This window comes from Poecilia reticulata, chromosome 17 (assembly GCF_904066995.2).
Source record: "Poecilia reticulata chromosome 17, P_reticulata-male-v2, whole genome shotgun sequence".
Classification (NCBI taxonomy): Eukaryota; Metazoa; Chordata; class Actinopteri; order Cyprinodontiformes; family Poeciliidae; genus Poecilia; species Poecilia reticulata.
Window position 1 is genome coordinate 26,202,453 of NC_088846.1, and position 21,283 is coordinate 26,223,735.

Consider the following 21,283-nt stretch of genomic DNA (forward strand, 5'->3'; position numbering starts at 1 on the left):
AACTTTATAATTACTGAGACCTAGTTAAACAAACCATTTTCTTTAACTTTTCCCATCTTTCTCTAACTGATTTTTTTTAGTAGAGGACTGAGTTTTACAGGTAGCCATACAAATAATTTGCCTACTTGACCCACAATCGTGATTACATTTTTTTTAAAACAATAATTTCTACCAGTATAGTAAAGTTAATATTTTCTTTCCACCTCCCTTTATTGCCACATTTCCTCATGTCCACCTGTACAAGATCCACCTTGCATCTTGATCATACTTGGTAGCGGGCTGAGCCTGGTAGAGCTGTCCGGAGAACATCCACCCCTGTGCGGCCAGCAGGAGGGGCCGTGCTGAGGTGTTCGAAAAGCCGTAAAAGCTGCTGGTGTGTCGCAAACCAGGTGTTTTTTGCTAAGGTGGGGGAAGGGACGGGAGGGGGGTGAGGAAGGGTGAGTAGGAGGGAGGCGGGTGAGGGAGGAGGTAACTCGCGGAACGGCTGCGCTTCAGACCCAGCGAGAGGATCATGGCGGATGGCCCCAGGTGTAAGCGCAGAAAACAGGCGAACCCGAGGAGGAGCAGCGGTAAGTCTAAAGTCCACTCAAACCGCCTTTAGGGGGGCCGGACGGGCTCTCCGGGAGCTTTCTCGCTCGGTAAAGTCCTCCCGGAGACTTTTGGGAGCGAGTTGGAGGTAATTTCGGGGACTTTTTGACGGGCGAATGAGTGCGGTGGTGTACCGTTATACCTGGCTGGGCTCTCTCTGCTCTCCGCCTAGCGGTGCAACTGGGGCCGCCTGGCCGTTAGAGAACCGTTATCCGCCTGTTAGAATAACCCGAGGAGCGCTTCGTTCTCGGATGTATCCTCCACTTTCCTTCACTTTTTGCCACCCATCTTTGCTCCTGGTGGTCCTTTTTAGCACTTTCTCGCCGATCAGCAACACTTGGCGGCAGGTTGAGGGGCTTTCACGTAACAACGTGGCCCGCTGCAGTTTAGTGATTTTTAGGGCGAGGTTGTTGCGGGGTTAGTTGCAATGCTAACTTGCTGCCACCTCGGGCCGGACAGAAGCTTTCTCCTCTCTTCCCGTTCAAAATGATTGAACTTCGTCTTGTGTTGCTTTTATGGCCGGATGGTAAATTGAGAAAGCAGGAGTTCGTGCTGTGTTCAATGTAGTGGGATTGTTTATTCTATGTCCTCTTCACCCCGCCTTGCTTGCCACAACTGCAGGCAACACATGTTGGCTTTGTTGAGGTAAGAGTTGAAACTATAATAGCTGTTGTTTAAAAGGCGACATTTTTAGGTCTCTTCTCTGTGCACCTGCAAACTGTAAGTAAAGCTGGATTTTAGCCTCTTTAAGTGGTTCAAGAAAGTTTATGTCAGTAAATGCATTCTGATTCGGTTTCACCTGTCTTTTTTTTATTATTATGAAATTCTTAATGCACATGGCGATGGTTATTACTAGTTCATGACAGGTTGCTGTCAAATTTTCTTGATATTACACATTTAATCAGACAAAACACACAAAAGTAGAGTTATTGCAATTTTTATATTTATTATGCCTTTGTAATTTCATTAATCATACAGACTTTACAGTAGATTTTTCCCCTAAAAGGTTGTACAGGTGCATTTTAATAAGGTAGAATGTCATTAAAACTTTATTTATTTCAGCAATTAAACACAAAAAAATTTATTTTATTATTCATGAAATGTATATCAAGTTATTTTGATAGTTTTGATGCTTTTACAGCTCATTAAACAGTCAATCATTTAGTTTCTCAGAAAATTTGCATATTACATAAAACTGATACAGAAAAGTGTGTGGTTAAAACAGTTGACAACTATAGCGTTGACAGGATTGTTTTTGATTTAAAACAATAATTCATTTTAAAAATTCAATTCAAATACTGAAGATTTATTACATTTCTTTTGATCATTTTGATGATTATGACTTTTAACTAATAAGAACTCATATTTCAGTTTCTCGGAGAAGATAATTTTACATAAGATCAATAAAGCAAGTATTATTCATACAGAAAAGTTATGTTAGGGCCTACAATACAATCAAGGAACTGTTGACTTGACAGTTATTCATCTGTCATTGACACTGATAAGGAGGGAAGGCCACAAAACGTCATTGATAGAGAAACTGGCTGCACTCTGACTGCCTTAGTGGAAAGTTTAGTGGAAGAAAAAAAATTAAGAAAAGAAGGTGTATGAGACATTGGGATGGGCAGTTAACATACCATTTATCATTATTGTGGAAAATAAGTTATGAGAAAAATTATGGCAATGATAAAAATAATCAAAAATGCTTGATCAACTTTCAGACTTGCAAAACTTTGATTGGGATTGTTACATTTGCAGTTTGAACTATCCGTTTTCCAATTTTAGTGACATGAAAGCACCTATTGAATAATTAACAATATGATTTAATGCAACAATTGTGCATCGAATAGTTCACTGAATATGGCAAGTTCACTTTTAGAGCTGTATTTGTGTTTTCTGCACTCTAGCTGTTTGTAGAGACAGAAGAATAAACAAAAAGACAATCATGATGATAATACATTTTCAATCACTTGTTCCACTTATACTGTGATCACGAAAAATTCCACAAATTATCATGATAAGACTTTGTTGTCCTGATCTCTGATCTGTCCATTTTGTTTAAAAAAAAATATTTTAAATTATTTTATTTGGGCTTAATGTCTGAGAAACTGAATTTTGAATTTTGAGTTTCAATTAGATGTGGCCTATAATCATCAAAATTAACAGAATTAGCATCAAAAGTATATTGCTCTGTGTGATAAAGCTGTAAGATATGTTCTTAATAAGTTTATTTACTAAACTGTGTCTTATGTTTTAAATTACTGAGAAGCATACATTTTTAGGTTTTTGTAACTACATGTTCAGAGCCCAAAGTGTCGGGCATTTTTAAGTTTCTCAAGGTGTGACCTCAACTAATCAAGTGTTTATGATGTTGTTTGAAAGTGCAGCTCTCCGTTTTGTTGTAGATGACCCCAAACAAACTTTAAGTGTCATGTTTGATCATTTGGGGCAAAGTTTTATTGGCAAAATTTCTGCTGACCGTGTGATTACTGTTGCTGCTTTTCCATTCTGCAGTGTTTTTGTGGGAGAGTAGATTTTGATATTCCATGCCTCACAGCTGAGCTCTGCCTTTTTTATTCCTCTGTGTTACTCTGTAGTTCTCCTCATCCTGTCCTCCTTCCATTTTTTCAACTTCTTGCCAACTAAACCCCAGTTTTGTCACTGTTTTCCTCAATCTGAATGTCTCTGTCTAAAACCTAATTACCACAACTTTTAATCAGGCTTTATATACATACACCAGTAACACATATAATTTTATACACTTCCAGGGTTGTGTTATCTGAATGAATGAATGAATGAATGAATGAATGAATGAATGAATGAATGAATGCCCAATTCACTGCTTTATCTACTTTGTACAGCTTTGTTTAACTTTTTTGCAACTTTGTACTTTGTGCAGCTTTGCTTCACATGGATGCTGTGAGGGTGTGACCTCTGTGTATTTGAGTCCATTAGGTCATAAATGTTTTTACATCATTATGTCTGTAATAGAAATGTTGGACGCCTCCACTTTAACTCTGTATTTTAGGGATCAGCCTCATGTTTGATGCTGACCACACCCACCCCTGAATGATGTCGCCTCAGTCGCGTCATGTGACTTTGATGATATGTTTCAAAGCTAACTTATTGACATTGCTTTGACTAGAATCAGAGTAGAATATAGGCATTTATTTTAAATCATGGGCTAACAAAATGGGTATTAAATGCCCCATATGATTGGAAAGGGAGTCTTGATTTCCATGGCTGATAGCTTCATTTATACCCCAAACAGCTCAATATGAAAAGATTGAAAGTACAATGGTAGAAAATTGCAAGGGGGCGAAGTGACAAGCTTTTCATTTAAGTTATGTGCATGTTAGGGCCTACAACACAATCAAGGAACTGTTGACTTGACAGTTATTCAAGTCAATAACTGTCAAGTTATTAACACCTTTAGATTTGGCACCTTTAGATTTAAGAAGGAGTAAAATGCGTTTTATGTTTTTTATTAACTAATATAGCAATTAGTCACTAGCTTATCACCAGTTCGTAGGGGTTCATAAAGGAACGTGTAGCACAAGAGAACTTGTTGGAGTGACTGAAATTTTCTCTTGCTTTATGCGTGCATACTAATATGGCACCCCTCTTGTCCAGCTGTTGCTTTGCACCAGAGGTCAGCTGGCTGAAAGAAGGTAACTTCTCTATTTTGTGAATAAAGAAAAAAACAGATTTTGACTGTCTGGAAAAATTGGTGATGTGGAAACTAAGGAAGTGCCACCTACATGATATTAGAAAATCTTGCACAGTTTTTTTTTTTGTGGTATTCCAAAACCTTTCTGGTACAACTTCACCGACTCCCAAGTTTCGGAGGAAGGTTCAAGGACCTGTAAGGTGAAGACTTCAGCAACACTTGAAGTACTAAGGGGGCATTCACACCAGCCCTGTTTAGTCCACTTTAGTTCAATTCTAGTTTGTTTGCCTAGAAAGTCCAGTTCGTTTGGGGAGGTGTGAATGTGTAATTGAACTCTGAAGCGGGCCAAAAAAAGCAAACTGTGGTCCACCTAAAAACCTAGGTCTCATTTTGGTTAAACTGAACTCTGGTGCAGACTGGAGACTACTCCAAAAGCAGGACATGAACTGCAGCAGGGCATTTTGGGTGAATACAACATAGACAAACATATGAGTCTAGTGCTAGCGGGAAAAATGACTGGTGGTCTTTTACCAAAGACAAAAGAGAAATACTGGAACTGCTAAAATCTGACACCATTTTGTTTTTGTTTACATTTTGTGAAGAAGAAAGTTGTCTTCTTCAGAAGTTTTCCTGCCGTTTCAATCAGTGATTCTTGGTGAAAGTGTACCACACCAGCTGAAAATGCAGCAAATGTTGTAATGTTAGTTCCAAATCAAACTAAGTCTAGTGGGCTATAAAGTGTGAAAGCACCCTGAGAAACAACTATATTGGTAATCCAACGCATTTCAGCTTGTGGCTTTATCTGGGTCATTGTCCCTGAATTGAATGACCTTGATGAAGGTCGCAAGGCGAAATGCGTTGGTCTACCAACAAAGATGTTCCTCAGCACTTTCCTTTAGCATTTCGGTCTATGTCATTGGAGTCCACTGTAAGCATCTTCTACCGATACTCTGTACAACCAGCTAAATATTACATTAGCCTGAAAAATGCAAGGTCATAACACTTGGAATATATTAGGCAACAAATATTGCACTCCGAATATTCCATTGGAAAATAGATATTGCAAATACTGATGTTGAGTTGACGATATGTTTGCGATATATTGAGCAGCTCTGGTGTCGGCTATCACGCCTATAAAGGTTGGCATCTAGAGTTAGCAAGCTATGTGCTCAAACAGTTTTAATTAAAGTAGTTATTTTTATTTTTGCTTAAATTTATGAATGAAGTCCAGAATAATTTCAGATTTGTGAACGTTAGGAAATCTTATAATTCTTTGTTAAGGAGTCAATAAATATTGCCACAGAAAAATATACTGAGTATATGTCTCTGTTAGAGGTAATAAAATTCTCACTAAAGCAACCTCGGAATGTGTGTTTGTGGGTCGGATTATTTCTGTACTGAAGTGGAAGCTTTATAAATAGGATTTTGTGTAATAACTTTAAATTTAACCGACCTTTTTGAGACAGAGTCTCTCATGGGACCGTTTCTTACCTGTCCTCTCCTCCTCTCGGCTCCAGCCAATAATAAAAGCCCATAAGTAGAAATTTTAGATCATTTTAAAGCGTTATCTGTGTGTGTGTGTGTATACGCGTGTGTGTGTTTGAGCAGAGGGGCTGGAAAGCACCTTTTTTTTCGTCCTGCTGACGCCACGACGGTGACTCTGTACGTCTGTACAGGAGCCATCATCATCATCATCACCACCATCATCATCATGTTTACCTGAACGCGGATAGCGGGGCGGACAAATGGCCTAGAAATAAACACAAATAACACCTGCGGCTCTCAGGATCCTCTCACCGTTTCCTAAAAAGGCTCTGTGTTTCTCGACGAGCCAGGATTAGCGCTCCAAATGTCAACTTGCGCAGGTAGAGACATGGATTTATTTATTTATTTTATTTTGGTAGTTTTTTTTCCTCTCCAGTGTGCCATGCCAGCTTCGCTTGGATGCTCGCTTCCTTCTGTTCTCGCGGGATTTATCGCATTTCTGACCCACTTGTGCATGCTTTATCTCTCCTTTTATGTGCTTCTTTCTGTGGACTGATTGCCCCGTTTGGTCGAGTGCACCCCATGCTCTCCGTGTAAATCTGAGCGTATGCGTGTGTGTGTGTGTGTGTGTCTGCTGTGGAAAATGAGCGGTGCATAAGGTGGTTATTCCTCCGTTATTTTTCATGCAGAGCGCTAAAATAGCAGCGCATCTCTATCAAACATCTCCTTGTAGATCTATTGTGCTGCGATGAATCGTTATGCAATTTGGTTTAGCTGGAGGGAATGGCGGTCAGTACCGTTACTGCAGTGAAGGTGGGGTTTTTTTCCTGGACGGGAGATAGCCAGGTATGCAAGGTGATGCAACACCTATAAAGGTGTATTTTCACCGATTATTACTGGATTTTCTCGCCACCAAAAGCGACAAATCTCGTTTTGAATCATTTCATCCAGCTGATTTCGCTTATTTTCTTTCTAAAAGAGATTTTTTACGTCTCATTCTAAGAGGTAAAAAAGCGAGGCACAATCAAGATGGCAAAAGGTGTTTGGTGTGTGTGTGTGAATCATTGCGCAGCGCTTTCATCCTCCTCCTCCTCCTCTCTCTTAGTTTCAGCCCGCCTCATTTCAGACGTGTGTCTGTCTTAGTTTGATTCCACCTGACACAGGCAGCTTGATCACAAGCACCTCTTTGATTTTCATTAGCCTGTGCTAATGGTACCAAGACCCCCTGCCAGTCATCACCATAATGAGGCAAACAGCTGCTGATACCAGCTAGAATATCTCAGAAGCTGCAGTTTCTTTTAGCTTCAGCAGTTCACGTCCTCAGGTCACTTTATATTATCAACAAATGAAATTAATCTGTCTGCATACTCAAAGGTTACTGAACTCTGCTGGAAAGTTATTAAGAAGACTCCTGCTGTGCTTATCTTAAATTAGAAGCTAGATGTGGCTGATAATAACAACTCTTCAGCAATTGTAAGGCTGGAACTAATGATTAGTTTAATAGTCTATCAGTATTTTTCCACATTAGTCAGTAAATTTCTGTTCCCAGTACCTCTATATTGTACTGCACCTTTCCAGATTGCACAGGTGTGCAGACCTCTAACTCACCATAAAATAAAATCAGAAACTGCTTGTGAAATAATACAGTGCACTTAACAGAAGCCATGCTAATACTTCCTCTTTCTCTCTATTAATCACCTCTGATTTATAATCTAACACACTGAAGATGATCCAAACTTGACCTGGATCATTCTTCAATGATTTCAGATTCACAGAGGCTTTACTCTGATTGTAACAGTGCTTTTATCTGCCAGTAATTTCTTCCCATTTTACATTTGTTGGAGTAACTCTGTTATGTTAGTTCTGATTTTCTCTTTTTGTGGACGTTTGTTCATAATGTTTTGGCAGAGATGTTATTTTTTGGACAATAATTCCCACTGGTCTCAAATTCTGTGCAGCTGAAAATAGTTTTCCTCTTACTTTTTTTTACTTTTGGATTGTTGTGATGCAACAGAGATTTAGAGCAGCAGCAAAAGCAAGGGAGGTGGGTAAGCAGAGACCTTTGGTTTAAGATTGACTGCTACTGGAGATTCTTCTTGCCCACAGCATCAACATCTACATAAAGAGTTTATGTAGATGTTGTCAGTGAAAATTTACAGCAAGTTTGTTAATTTATTAACACCTGACAAATTATTAACAGAGTTTCATTAACTGAAAGGGAAGATGTTGCTCTTATTCTTAAAGAGGCTGTTGCCTCTTTAAAACAATGCTATAAAGAAAATTATGTATTGCCATGTAAGTAGATATTAAAGGTTAACTTTCTGTTGGCATGTTTCTGATTATAAGATAAAAAGTTTATTATGCTTGAATAAAATGCATTTATGGATTTAGTTTCATTTTAGTGCAACAGTAGCTGGATACAGCAGTTTTGTAAACCGCTACAAAAACATTAGTTGATGGTTTTCCATAAGTGCAGAGCTTGTAGCTTGTCAGAGGCTAGAGGATATTGCAATTAAGCTAAACATTGACTGGTCTGTATTAAAAGGCAGTTTAAACAAGTGAGAAATATGAGAAAAGCAATGGATGCTATTTATTTATCTGCTGATTCTTTTTTTAAACTGTGTTTTCATACTTTAGTCTACACTAATTTACCCAGTACTGCCCATAAAAAGCCACAGGACAGGGGAAAAGGACACAAGCTTAGCTGACTAGCTCACTTTTATTTGTATTTAGGTAAAGGTTTTTGCTTTCGCGCTCTTCAAATGTTATTTTAAAAAGTCAACACACCAAAATAGAATCCTTTCGCTTCATTTTCACCATTATATATTTCCTGTTCTTGTAACAGTGTGTTGAGACAGACCCTCCAGGTTTCAGACGGTGTTATTCTAACAGGAAACTCACTGACTGCAGTTCTGCTGTAAATTAAAGGTGTCGACATTCGTCCCAACGTCACGTCTTGGCGGTAACGGCCTCGTCATCCTGCGCCTTTAAAGTGCTCCGTGTTTGTTTGCGCATGGATGCAGGCTCGACTGTGCTGTAATCTTACACTGCAATTTAGGGCCTGCAGGAATGCAGCCTAGTGTTAACATACCTTTACAGGATAAACAAAGCGGCCTACTCCCAGGCTGGAGCTGTTCGGTGTCAGGAGTCAGCGAGAACGCCGCTCCTTACCGCCATCTGTCCACAGGAAGTGAAAACTTTACTTGGTGGATCTGTTGTTGTTCCTTATGTTCCTGTTTTGGTTCTGGACTTCATGCTGTTTTGTTTTTTCAAAGTACAGCATTGTCGGGTTTTTAGGGATTCTTCAAAAAAAACAAAAATAGCTTTAAAGAGATGATATGTTAATAAAACGTTCATCAATTTGCGGTTTGAGTGGAAGATCAGGAACATTTTCACTATATGTTCTCTTTATCTTGCTCCTAAAGCTGGAAAACACTCTTCAAGGTTTGCATATTTTTTTCTACTGGCATGTTTCCATCTTCATTTAAACTTGCAGTATGTAACTTTCATAAAAATCTATGTTTTTAAGTATTTGTTAGAACTGTCACCATATTGAGACAGTGTGCTATGAAACAAATAATCTGTGAAAAGATTGATCTCCTCCACCTCCTCTGTTAACTGCTATTGCCGTCTGAAGAAGTGTACCAGTTCTAATCAGAGCCAGGAGGATGGTCTTACTGCTGTCAATCATCCTCATGTACTCAACGCTTAATGTGCTAATGGCAGAGAACTAACCTGTCGTTACAGGACCAACCGTTTATCTTCTGTTATCGGTGACCATGCTAACTAGCCTGATCATTCACAACAGGCTATGCTAGCTAATGAGCAGCGCCACATGGTGAGATGAGCTCAGTTTTTTCACAAATTATTTTTCTCATACCGTAGTGTCATGACATAGTGACAATTTGAACATATACGTAAAAAAATATTTTTTTGCCTGTGAGCATTTCTTTTGCCTCAGCTTTTAAAGTCTGAACTGAACAGTTTGACTCTGCAGAGCAGATTTATTAAAACACCTTCTTCAAAGAAAGCAGAGAGCTCCGTCTCTGGCTGTGCTGCAGCCTGGGGTCCTCTGGTTCCAGCTGTTTTACAGTGTGAAGGAGTCTTGTGAGTGTCCTGCCTCAGAGGGAACGCTGAGCATATTTGCAGCTAACATGATTTGCCACAGACTCGACTCACCTTAGTGCTCTGATTAGCAAATGTTGCTACACTAATCCAAAATGTTATTGTAGTATTATCCTGGATATGAATTTCCTTCGCTCCCATACAATGCTGGATTTAAATGTTTTCACGTATGTTCCGTTTGGGTTATGTTAGTATTTATTGATGCGTGTTTGTGTGTAACATTGGTTTGTAATTGATCTGTGACCTGTGGTCGTCCTCATGACTTTCTCCTCATGCTGGAGAGCCTGGGGCTGCTGCATGTTTCCTTTGCATAAATGGGCCTGTGGAATGACAAAGCACTACAGGATGTCTTCACTAAGTCAGCACTGACCCCGCCCCATCGCCTTTTATGGTCTGGAGGGGACGGAGCATTGGGGCCAGCAATGCTGTTGCTGTGACTAATTGAGGAAAGTGTGTGTGTGTGTGTGTTGTGGATTTGAGGATGAATGTGGGAAACTGCTACTTTCCTCGAGGCTTTGCATAACAACACAAGCTCTTTGTTTGGATTTACATGCATTAATTACCATGAGGTAAAAGAAGTCAGCAGTTACAGTGTTGCTGTTGTGTATCAGTGAGATAAAACCAGCGTAAACCCCGATAAGGATAAACGCATCAGGACGAAGCTACATGTAGGAAAATATGGCCCAGTTTTCTCATTTGGATTATATTTATGTTCTTTCTGCAATTGTTTTTATTAATGTACTTCAGGAAATCTGTTCCCAAGAAAACGTCTTCATTGCTCTGCAAAAGCAACCATAACCCCTGAAACATCTAACATTTTTATTTGGATTTTATGTGATGGAGTAATAGAAAGCACTGCATAATTATGACACTATGACATTAAAAGAAAACGTGACATAGTTTTCAACATTTTTACAATCCTTTGAAAATCTTGTGATGCGTTTGTGTCAGTCACACCTGAGTCAGTACTTGATATCATAGATTGCTTTACACATGTAGACAGTAGCTGTGTTTCCATTGACCTTAAAATTGCGCAAATTAGAAGTATGAAAATAAATTTGCATAATGGAAACATGACTGTTTTTAAATGTGCTGTATGTTTTCTGATAAAATGTTTTTGCGCCAGGACGAGGTGGGTTTTCAGCTGTATCAAAATTTGTGTATTTCGCAAAACTGAAATGAAAACATGCAGCAATTTCAATTGCGTTTCTTATTTAATAGAAACATCACAATTGTGAAATTGTGATGTTTCTTTTTCGAAATTAGCTGAATATCCAAAATATTTTGCACACATTTGTAATGGAAACACAATACTGAATCTTTTACACATTGTTTTTGTGAAATATATCTAACTTAGTCAGATTGGATGGATAATGTTTGTAAACATCAGTTTTCAAATCTCGCTATAGATTCTCAATTTGATTTAGGCTCAGACTTTGACTGGGCCTTTCTAACCGATGTACATTGTTCAATCAAAACCATTCCATGTTTTTCTCCTGCTGTATTGTTTAGCTTCTTGTTCTGCTTCAAAGTGAGCCTCTGTCTCAGTCTCTAGTGCTTTTTAGCACCTGAGTTTTGCAGAATTCCCCGGCTGGAAAAAGCGTCCCAGAAGCACGATGTTGCTGCTACCATGTGTCCCAGCAGGGATAGAGTGTTTAAGGCGATGTGCAGAGATAGTTTTGAATGTAGGCCAAAGAGTTTAATTTTGGTCTCTTCTGACCAGAGCGCTTCCTTTCACATGTTTGCGCCGTCCCCTACGTGAATTGTGGCAACCTATGAGTGAGACTTCTTGCCTCTCTTTAGTAGAGGCCATATTTATGAATGCACAGCATTTGCCCTGTAAATAGATTCTTCCACTTGAAGAATCTCTACATCTCCTCCAGAGTTACTATAGTCTGTAATCGTGTTTTTACAACTGGTAGCAGCTAGTCAGCATCTCAAAAGCTCAAATAATACATGAACTCTGACCCTAAATCCCAGAGGAGTTGAAAAGATGGCTTCATGGACCAGTCTAACATCTAACTGCCAGTCTAACATCAAAGTTATTGTGATAAATGATAATATTGTTGTTTTGAGACCATTTTCAAGTATTGTAACGGCATAGTAAAGCAAGAGCACATTCTCAAAGATCAATAAACTTTCTAGAGAACATTTAACACTGGAACTGGAAGACATTTTAATTATCTACAATAAATAAAATAACAGAAACAACAGATACAATGAATTATGAAGTCTCTGCAAACAAACCTGAACTGTCTTCTGTGCTCCTTGGTTTTTATGAAGATATTTGGTCGGAAATGTTCTTTAGCAAACCTCCTAGGCCTTCACTGAACGACTGAATTAATACTGTGTTTACCAATTAGCTGACTGCTGTGCAAAAAAAAATGCACTGAATTGTATTTAGTGCAATCAGAATACAGGAATATAAATTAAAATATGCACTCCACTTTCTTCAGTATGTAAAATCATGTTTCATTTTCCTTTCATGTCACACAAATTCCCAATAAACTTCACTGAAGCTAGCGGTTGCAACATTACAAAACATGTGAAAGTTCAAGTAGTGTGAATACTTCAGCAAAGCAATGTGAACATTCATGAAGTTGAAACGATCATGGGACAGATACTCGAAGCGTTTCCCGACTCAGACGTGTTGGCCGCTTGCGCAGGTGTGACTTGCAAACGCTCAGCGTCAGGCTTATTTTTAGTCAAGGTGAAAGGGAAACGGTGCGCTGCCCTCTGATTTAAAACGAAACCAAGAGCAACTAATTGTGTCTCTTTCTGACTTGACTTTAGCTCTCTTTAGAAATGTCAAACTTTTTTTTTTCATGAAACCTTATAATGACTGTGGTCATTTATAAGCTTTGGAGGTAATTCAGAAATAAATAATTTACTAAACAAAAGGAGGAAAATACAGGTGGAACTTAAGAAAGGAAGCAAAAAAACTCCCTCGCTTACAGCAGGTCTTATACAGAACCAGAACTGCAGTGTGAGGAACAGCCAAACTCTTTTAGATGTGGCTCTGCTCATTTAAATAAAGAACCTGAATATTCATGTGTTTAAGAAGCTCCCAGCTGCAACCTGTACCTCAACTCTCTGAAAGCCACCTTGTGGTGAAGCTACTCAATACATTCCTGAATGCATGAAGTCTCAGTTTGAATGTGAAATCCATAAGCTGAGGTATTAGTTTTGATCCCGGAGTGTGTGGAGGACGTGTCGGTGCTGGCCGCTGTTTGTCAGAAGAAAAGAGTCCCATTGAAAGTTGTTGTGAGAGAGAAAAGGAGAAAAGTCCCTCACACTCAGCCAGTGGGAACCTTCTCTTCCTCTGCTTTGGTGGCGGCGAAATTTGCATACCCCTGCAAGCCCCATTCTCTGTTTTTCTGCAGCCTGAGAGGCAAAGTGGATCAAAAACTGAGCTCAGAGCTTGCCGCCTGCCTCCAGGCACAACATCAAGCCAGAGTGGAGAGGGCGCTGTTACACTGGAATCCCAGGCGTGTCGGTCACTGAAGTGGATGTCAGCCTGTGGGGGGAAGGCTTTAATTCACTTCTGTTTAAGTTTAAAACAGATCTCCAAGGCAGAACAATAACAGTAATAACACAGACAATCTGTCAGGGCTTGTATATTAAAAATGGACTTGAAAAACCTATTTTTAGATTCCAACCAAGTACGATAACCTTAAGAAAAAATATCAGTTTCAAGATATTTACACAAAAAAAAACATTATTTAATTATTTGTTTGAAACCCCAAAAATAATTATTCTTACTCCTGGGAAAATAATACAACAGCGAGAATAATGTTTTTATTGTAATTTTTTTTAGCATATCTAGAAATATTCTAGAGAAAATTCAGCTCTGGAAGCTGAAATGCTACTTGAGTTGCTACTAGCTGGCTTTTGCAAACCATCCAATCCAGGAGCACCTTCCATTTTCCAGGCTGCTCATTGGCTGAATCTTCAAGAGCGTAAAAGAAGAAAACTGTGGACGTTGGCTTCAGTATCAGTGCCAAGATGGTTTCCACTGTGCGTATGAATGGATATTATTTGATGTTTAAACCATTAAGACAGATTTATATGCATTTTTAGAGGGAGACTCAAGTTTTAGTTAGTCTTAACCCTTGTGAATACAGTGTAAAGCTTAATGCTGGTAACTGACTCTTTTGTGTTTTTTAAGCTTGGCATGAATGTTTAAGCCCTGAACTAAAATACACACTTAATTCAGGATATATTTTTCAAACAGTGTGTGTCAAATTCTCTGGCATTTTACCAGTAAAATGAGGAAAAGCTCAGCTGAAGAATATAAAACGGACAGTGGGATGGGAGGAGACTTCCGAGCAGCGCCACTGTTCTCAGGAGAAATTAATCATGGGAGATGGACAGGTGGGTTAGGAGCGGTCTGACTTGCTAAAGACACTCCTGAGGCAGCAGAGAGACCTGCGGCGGCGGCGGCAGGACAGGTGGGAGTGGAGGAGCAGAGAATTAGATTAGAGCCACAGCAGAATGATTTATTCTCCGTCTTTTCACTCTGCTCTCCATTTGGGGAATATTTTTATCATTGAAGCAGAAAATGAAAGTGGACACTGTTTGAGCTATTTGGTCTTATTTGTGTGTGGATCTTGTTATTTGGGTGTGTGTGTGTGTGTGTCTGTATCTGACCAGCAAGTGGCGCTTCCTCTCTCTTACGATTAGTGTAGAAAGGAAGTTTTGGTCACACATAGCTGATATAGCTTCCTGTTTTTGTTTTGTGATGTTTAGAAGATAATGTGCTGCCCTTTAAACCTGACTACTACTCTTTTTTTTTTACATCTTTAAATTCACCAGTGCCTTTTCCTCCATTACTGGTTTCCATGAAGTACTAGTGCAGGATGAGCTCATTGCTCTGGTTTCCATGCTGTCTCATCAGTGTCGTGCCGGTTTATTCAGGTTATATTTGGATGATACTCGCCTGCTGTTGGCCACAGGTCTCTTGTACTAAAACTACAGGCGTTGTATTGACTGACTGTGTCTTTTCCTACTGTTTTCCAAAGATATTTGATTCTTTTTTATTATTTTTATCTTGTTATACTGAATATACTAATTGTTTGATTCAGTATAAAGATGTACCAGTCAGATATTTGCAGCGTTGCTAAACTCTGATCTGGGGTGCTTGGTGACGCAGGGGCAAAGCACAACCCACGTATTGAGGGCCTGGTTCTCATGCCGGTGGTCGCAGGCTCGATTCCCAGCCTGGTGACATTTGCTGCATGTCTTCCCCTTCTCTCATTACCCTATTTCCTGACAAACAACTTTCAAATAAAGGCCACTAGAACCAAAAAAACCCTGACCTGCTGATTTTGGTTTAATCTGGTTCTGATTGAAGAAAAATAAGTATTTTTCTTACTTATGGATACATTAAAAATCTCCAATAAACTCCAGAAGACACTACCATCTTTTAGTGAACAGCGGCAAGTCGCCCAGGTCCACACCACGTCGTGCAGGCCGTCACATCACGTCCCCCCTGTTTGATATGCTTTGTTTGTTTTGTCCCACATGTGACTGGACACACACCTTATAGAAAATTTCACTTTTGTTCCTTTAGTCAACCAAGAACTCTGACCTTAAATGATAATCTGGAGTCTTGAGATTTTGTTCTGGGTTCTGTTGTCACTTCCTGGATTAAATAATTTTGGAGTAACGTTAGTGAGAGGGCTTATTAATAGCAGTATTTCTATCGACAATTTTTAATGTGCATTTTCCTTATGTTAGCGTTAGCATTAGCTGATGGAGGTGTCGCTGCTCTCTGTCCCTCTGCCAGCCAGCAGGATCCATGGAGAGGGAACAGAGGATTTGATTAGCATCAGAGTGGATCTGTGGACGCTCTCTGTCTCTTTTCCATCTTGAGCTCTCTGAGCTTTGATTTATGGTCCATGTTACCTCTAACATGGCACTAGATTAAAGACGGCCCGAGGAACCAAAATATGCTGATCTGTTCAAACTGTCAGCACAAATTTAGATTTGTTTGTTGACACTGAACACAATTAGGCTCAGTTCCTCCCAAAGCATGGAAGCTAATTCACGGTGGAGCGAAAGAGAGAGCTGGAAGAATAGGAGTGTTATTGAATTACAGGTGATGGCTGCTAATTGGGCCCTCCAGAGAAGGCGCATGTCCTCAGTGCGAGCGTGTGTCGGGCTCTGGGGATGCAGACTTGATGAAGCTGTTAGGGGAAAGTGCGTGCTCCCTGAGTGCTGTGCTTTAGAGGCCGTCCCGTCCCCACGGAGGAGCGCTAATGGATGCCACCCAGCCTATGGATGGAGGTGGAGGGAACGGCGGCAGCGTTGCCCAGGGTGACGGAGTCGAAGCTTGAAGGCTTGAAGCAACACATTGCAACCAAAGCTGTGAACCGTTTTACCATGTCACTGTGGTTCACAGCACTGCTGTAGCATCATGATACACACACCGTTTACTCACACACACGCTGTTATTGACGAAGCAGGTGCATGAACACAAGTCAGAATGAGGCCTAGCATTAGCGTTTCTTTGGTTAAGAGTGGGATTAAAAAGAGAGTTTTCTGGAGAGTAAGATGGATAGTTAATAAAATATATTAATTTGTTCTGAAATAGAAAGCACATGCTGGTTTGAGTTGAGATGTTTTTATTTTTGTATAAGCAAAACAATAATTAAATGGAAGTCTTTCTTACATAAAATTCTTTTAAAATGCTTCCTCGTCTCTTGGGATTTCTAAATCTTCTGCACAGATCAGATAATTTTACGACTGGCTGGACACACCTGATCTGCTTTTACTCCAAGCTTCTGCTAGGCTGAGAAATCCAGAAAGTATTGGAAAGATCCACGCACTTTTAGCCTGAGAGACAAGGAATAAGAAAAAACTGACATCTTTGTAAACCACATAAAACATAAATAATAGAAAATGTAAAAATGATGCTTGTTTATGATTTAAATAAGAAGTTGGTCGCTTTCTGTGAGAATAGCATAATCTGTATTTGTGCTATTGTGAATAAATGTTCACAAATTAAAGGTTTAATTTGTCAGCTGTGACATTATATTGCTTTAATGAAGGAAGAAATCATCTTAAGGCTTCAACAAGGATGCAGAATAATGCACAATGCATGAGACTGAATGCATGACAAATAGTATAAAGCGCTTTATAAACTCTAGAAAGGATAAAAAATAAAAGCAGCAAGATGTGCATCATGTATGCAGCACCACAAAAAAGCTTAAAACTGAAATAAATAATTTTGTTACTTTTCACAGAACTGATCATTTTCTGTCCCCTATAGGAAAGTAAATAATAAAAAAAACCACAATTCCTGGTATGGTTTATCAGAAGAGACCCAGCCCAGTTTAATTGTATTATTTCATCAGATTTTCAGCAGGGCTCCATGTCTTATTATCACCCAGTTTGCTCGCCTTGTTACTGCTGAGCTCTCAGTGCTCAGGATAAAGTCTCCAGCGCTGCCATTAAGCCTGCCGCCGTGATCCGTCACTTGTGTTGATCAAAGCAGTTGAAGCATCAGCGTTGCTGCAACAGCAGCACGACTGCTGAGGTGTCAGCTGTACGTCTGCATGCGATCTGGGGCAACAACGCTCACTCGCTCAGCTTTTCCAGCCTGTGTAGCTGCTGCTTGTGTCGACGGAGGCCAGAGCTCTATTAGAGTTTCTGTGTGTGCAGTCTGAAGGAGATGCAAACATAACTATGCCAGTCTGGTGTCAGTGATATTAGTTCAGATTGGGGACTGATTTTTCAGTTTAATTTCCCATCTTAATTAAGGATGAAACCTAAGCGAATGCCTGACTGAGCTGCAGTTTTTCTTTCTGTTATCGGAACAGGAGAACTGGCACAGGCGCAAACTCAGAGGCTCCAGCTTTGACGTTTTTGACTGCTTCTCACCAGCTCTGTTTGTTCTGCTCTTTAGTCTCCTGCAGCAGGTCCCTCCATGCGAACTCAGAAATGCTTGGTGTGTCTCACCAACCGGAGGGGAGACGGCGTGTGCAGAGTCGTTCTGCTTCTGGAAGATTTCCAAAAGAGTAGTTTAAAAGTACTATCCAGTGCTGTATTTGTCTTCACTATCTAATTTACAGTGAGAGTAAAAATGCAGCTCAGTCAAAAACTTCAAATTTACACCTAGAAAAAAAAGTTTTTAAAGAATGCACCGAAGGAAAAATACCTGTCAATTCTGCTTTGTGTGTTTTTGAGCTGATGACATCACTAGAGGCATAATAATGGAGCCAATCAGCTGTTGTTAGTAATCATTATGGTGGCTTATCACTTTTCTGACTGATTTTTTTTGATAAATTTAAACATAGACTGTAATTACTGCAATCACTGTTGAGTATGAAGAATTAAAATGAAAAATAGAAAAATAGAAAAGGTTAAAGAAAGTGTGCCCTATGTACCCAACAAATGTGTTCATGGAAGCTTCTCTTGGGAGGGAATATCTTATGTAGATTTCTAACGAAATAGCAAAACAAATAGAGACACATTTAAATTCCTCTTTGGATCAATAAAGTATTTTTTAATTTTAATTTGAATATTTATTCATTGTACACAAAGATATATACATATATATATATATATATATATATATATATATATATATATATATATATATATATATATATATATATATATATATATATATATATATATATATATATATATATATATTCCAACCATTCATTACTTTTTTAATATTGATCTTGGTTTTCAGCTAATGAAAAGCCAACCTACAGTTTCTCAGAAAATGTGAATTTTACAGAAGAGATTTTATTAAAGTTTAGTCTTCAGTGCATCTTCAGATATGGTCTCTGTCATTTTCATTTTGACAAAGCTTCATGGATTGACTTTAAGAAGATTTAGTCAGGCAAGTTAGCTGGCCACTCACAAACTGATATGTTTTCACTTGCAACTATTTATAACATAGTTTTTCCTTCCACTTAACTTTACATCGATACACTTGATTACAGCACTCTTGGCAAATGCTAAGACATGTATTTAACAGAGAATTTCAGTTTTTTTCTTTGATATATGTGTCACTTTTTCTGAATATTTAAGAAAGAAATCTCTCCTTTAATATTGGTAGTCATAATGACTCATTGTTTTCCATTTTTTAATAGATAGGTCTGTGTAAATGATGCAGTAAGTACTCATGTTTGTATGTTGCTGTTAGCAAATTAATGTGTAAAAACTCAAGTGAACCCTTAAGTCATAGACCGTCCCACCACTGCAGCGTTTTGTATATGAAAAGAACAAAAAAGCAAAAACAGAGTAAACCAAGCTGAAAGAGGCAACCTGAGGGTTTGCTCTCTGTAATTTGGTGTTTGCGTGTCTGTGTTGAAGAGCCTTCCCGGCGTAGCAGGTGTGCCTGAGCTTCAGCGCCATTACAAGTCTCATAAATACCACCTGACACCATTACAGCAGGCAGGCCTCGATATAAAACCCTCTTCCCGTGGCGCGCAGCCCTTCAGCACAATTATATTATGGCACACTTAAGAAGAGGAGCCCTGCAGCCCTCTGTTGAGGCTCTTAACAGACCCGACCGGCCGCAGCTCAAAGATGGCTCTTCAGGCTTCATATTTAAGCTGTTTTTATTGCTCAGGTTAATTACTACGTTTCAGACTTGCTTCCTTAAAAACACCACCACCAATTAATTTGGCTTAACCTGATATATGCTGGCTGCTTTTTAGGTATTTTTAAAACTAAATCAGTCCAAAACATACATTGGCACTGAAGTTTTAAGTTTAAATTAATCATACTTCATGGAAAAAACACAGATCAGATTAAAATTTAATGGTTTTCATTTCGTTTTCCAGCAGATGTGGCACATCATTTGCCAGAGGTTGGTACAAACCTCAATATTTATCCTCACGCAGATGACATTTCTGTGAAGTGGTGATCTAAACCTCCTTGACATTTTGCTAAACGGCGCTGGGAAACGTCCGGTGCATCCCTCCATTTTCCTTCCCCTCCTCCCCGCATTGTGTGGTGGTGTAAGCAGCACGGCGCACCAACACGTCTCCCGCGCTACGTCAGGGGAGCACGCTTTGTGCCGTTACAAGTTCAGGACTCTGCCTTTTTGTCTTTCACTGCCTTCCATGAGGAGATCAGCCTAAGCTCTTTATTGTTTTGATGTTTTCCCTAAACACACCTTTGAAGCTAAAGTAGGTTAGCATCTCATTATGCTTTTGAAATAGGATGGCGATTTTAAATTCAGTTCAGGTAGGATTTCTGCTGCTCGCTCTGTTCTTCACCCAAGCTTAGGAAGCCGCACAGAGTTGCCAGAACAAGCACTTTGATGCCTTAAACATGACTGTTTGATTTGTTTGCATGTAAGTTAATAAACTAAAGATTAGACAGACATTTCCATTGAAATATTCCCAGATGGAGCTACAGCAAAGCCACCACGACATCCTGAAGCCCTGCCAGCCGTCGCAGTCCCAGATAGTCGGCTGAACTTTGAGTCCAGTCTCCTGAAACCAAATGGAGATCAAGCCCAGATCTATTTTCGTACCATCCATCAACATCGACGGCTCCATGGTAGCTCAGCTTGACGCTCCTGTTGATGACAGCCATTCAAAGCGGGACACATAGCTGTCCCATGTCCAGACGGCAGCGGATGGTCTTCATTTACTGTGGATTGCATTGCCAGCCAAGGCTCTGCGCCAGAGCGCTGCCTGCAGAGCTCCCAACGCTTGGTGCCAACTCCTGACATACAGTAGATGGAAGGTGTTGTGCTGGCAGAGCCAAAAACACCGTGGTCTGATTAAGTAATATTGTGTAAACTGGTGGGGTGGTGTGAAGCAGTCTGCTGGATAAAGAAGATTGAGACTTTAGTATTCATCAACGTTGTAGTTATGCAATTAAGCTTCACCCCAGCTGTTCAAAGCCCTTCAAAAAGGCTTAATCTGTTGAAGAGGAAAAGAACTGATGCAAATATAGTTTTCTGTTTTTTACAACATGACTTTGTTTTATCAATCATGTTCTTGGAATGCAAAAAAGGCATTTCATACCTATCAAAAGTAGTGCTGTGATATTTGATTTACCAATCAAGACGCCCTGAAACATTTGCTGACCTTAATATCAGTCTTGTGTCATCAGTTCTACACTTTTCAGTTTTTCAGTGTGCAAGTAAAAGTTATGAAGATGAACATATTTGAGAAACGTAAACAATAGTTTTTGTAAAGCCTTTGTTATTTGTTGAAACTGGTCAGCAATTCACTCTGCACTACCAGACCCACAGGTCTGCACGACCTGTGGGTCAGATTGAATTTGTCATTCAATCTATAGTTGATTGATCTAACGATTAATTAATTGATAAGTGGACATTTTTCTTTTGTATCAAGATGGTCAAAAGTCTTTCTATAACATAAAGGGCAAATTTTTTTATGGTGACTTTAGAAAAAGAAGCACCTCATTATATTT

The 21,283-nt window shown here is 39.4% G+C and overlaps 1 protein-coding gene across 4 annotated transcripts in view; it reads left to right on the forward strand.

Moving 5' to 3' along the window:
- The window catches only part of LOC103479483 (zinc finger E-box-binding homeobox 1), a 100,479-nt gene that overhangs the window by 31,437 nt on the left and 47,759 nt on the right, over window positions 1–21,283 (forward strand). Inside the window, exon 1 of one of the 4 annotated variants that reach the window (XM_008433927.3) lies at window positions 460–569. The exons of 2 other annotated variants lie outside the window; for them this stretch is intronic. In XM_008433927.3, coding sequence (XP_008432149.2) covers window positions 512–569 — 58 coding nt within the window. In that variant the 5' untranslated portion in view covers window positions 460–511. Of the gene's footprint in view, window positions 1–459; window positions 570–5,851; window positions 6,124–21,283 lie in introns of those variants that run through there. One more of the 4 variants, XM_008433930.3, reaches the window with a different exon arrangement.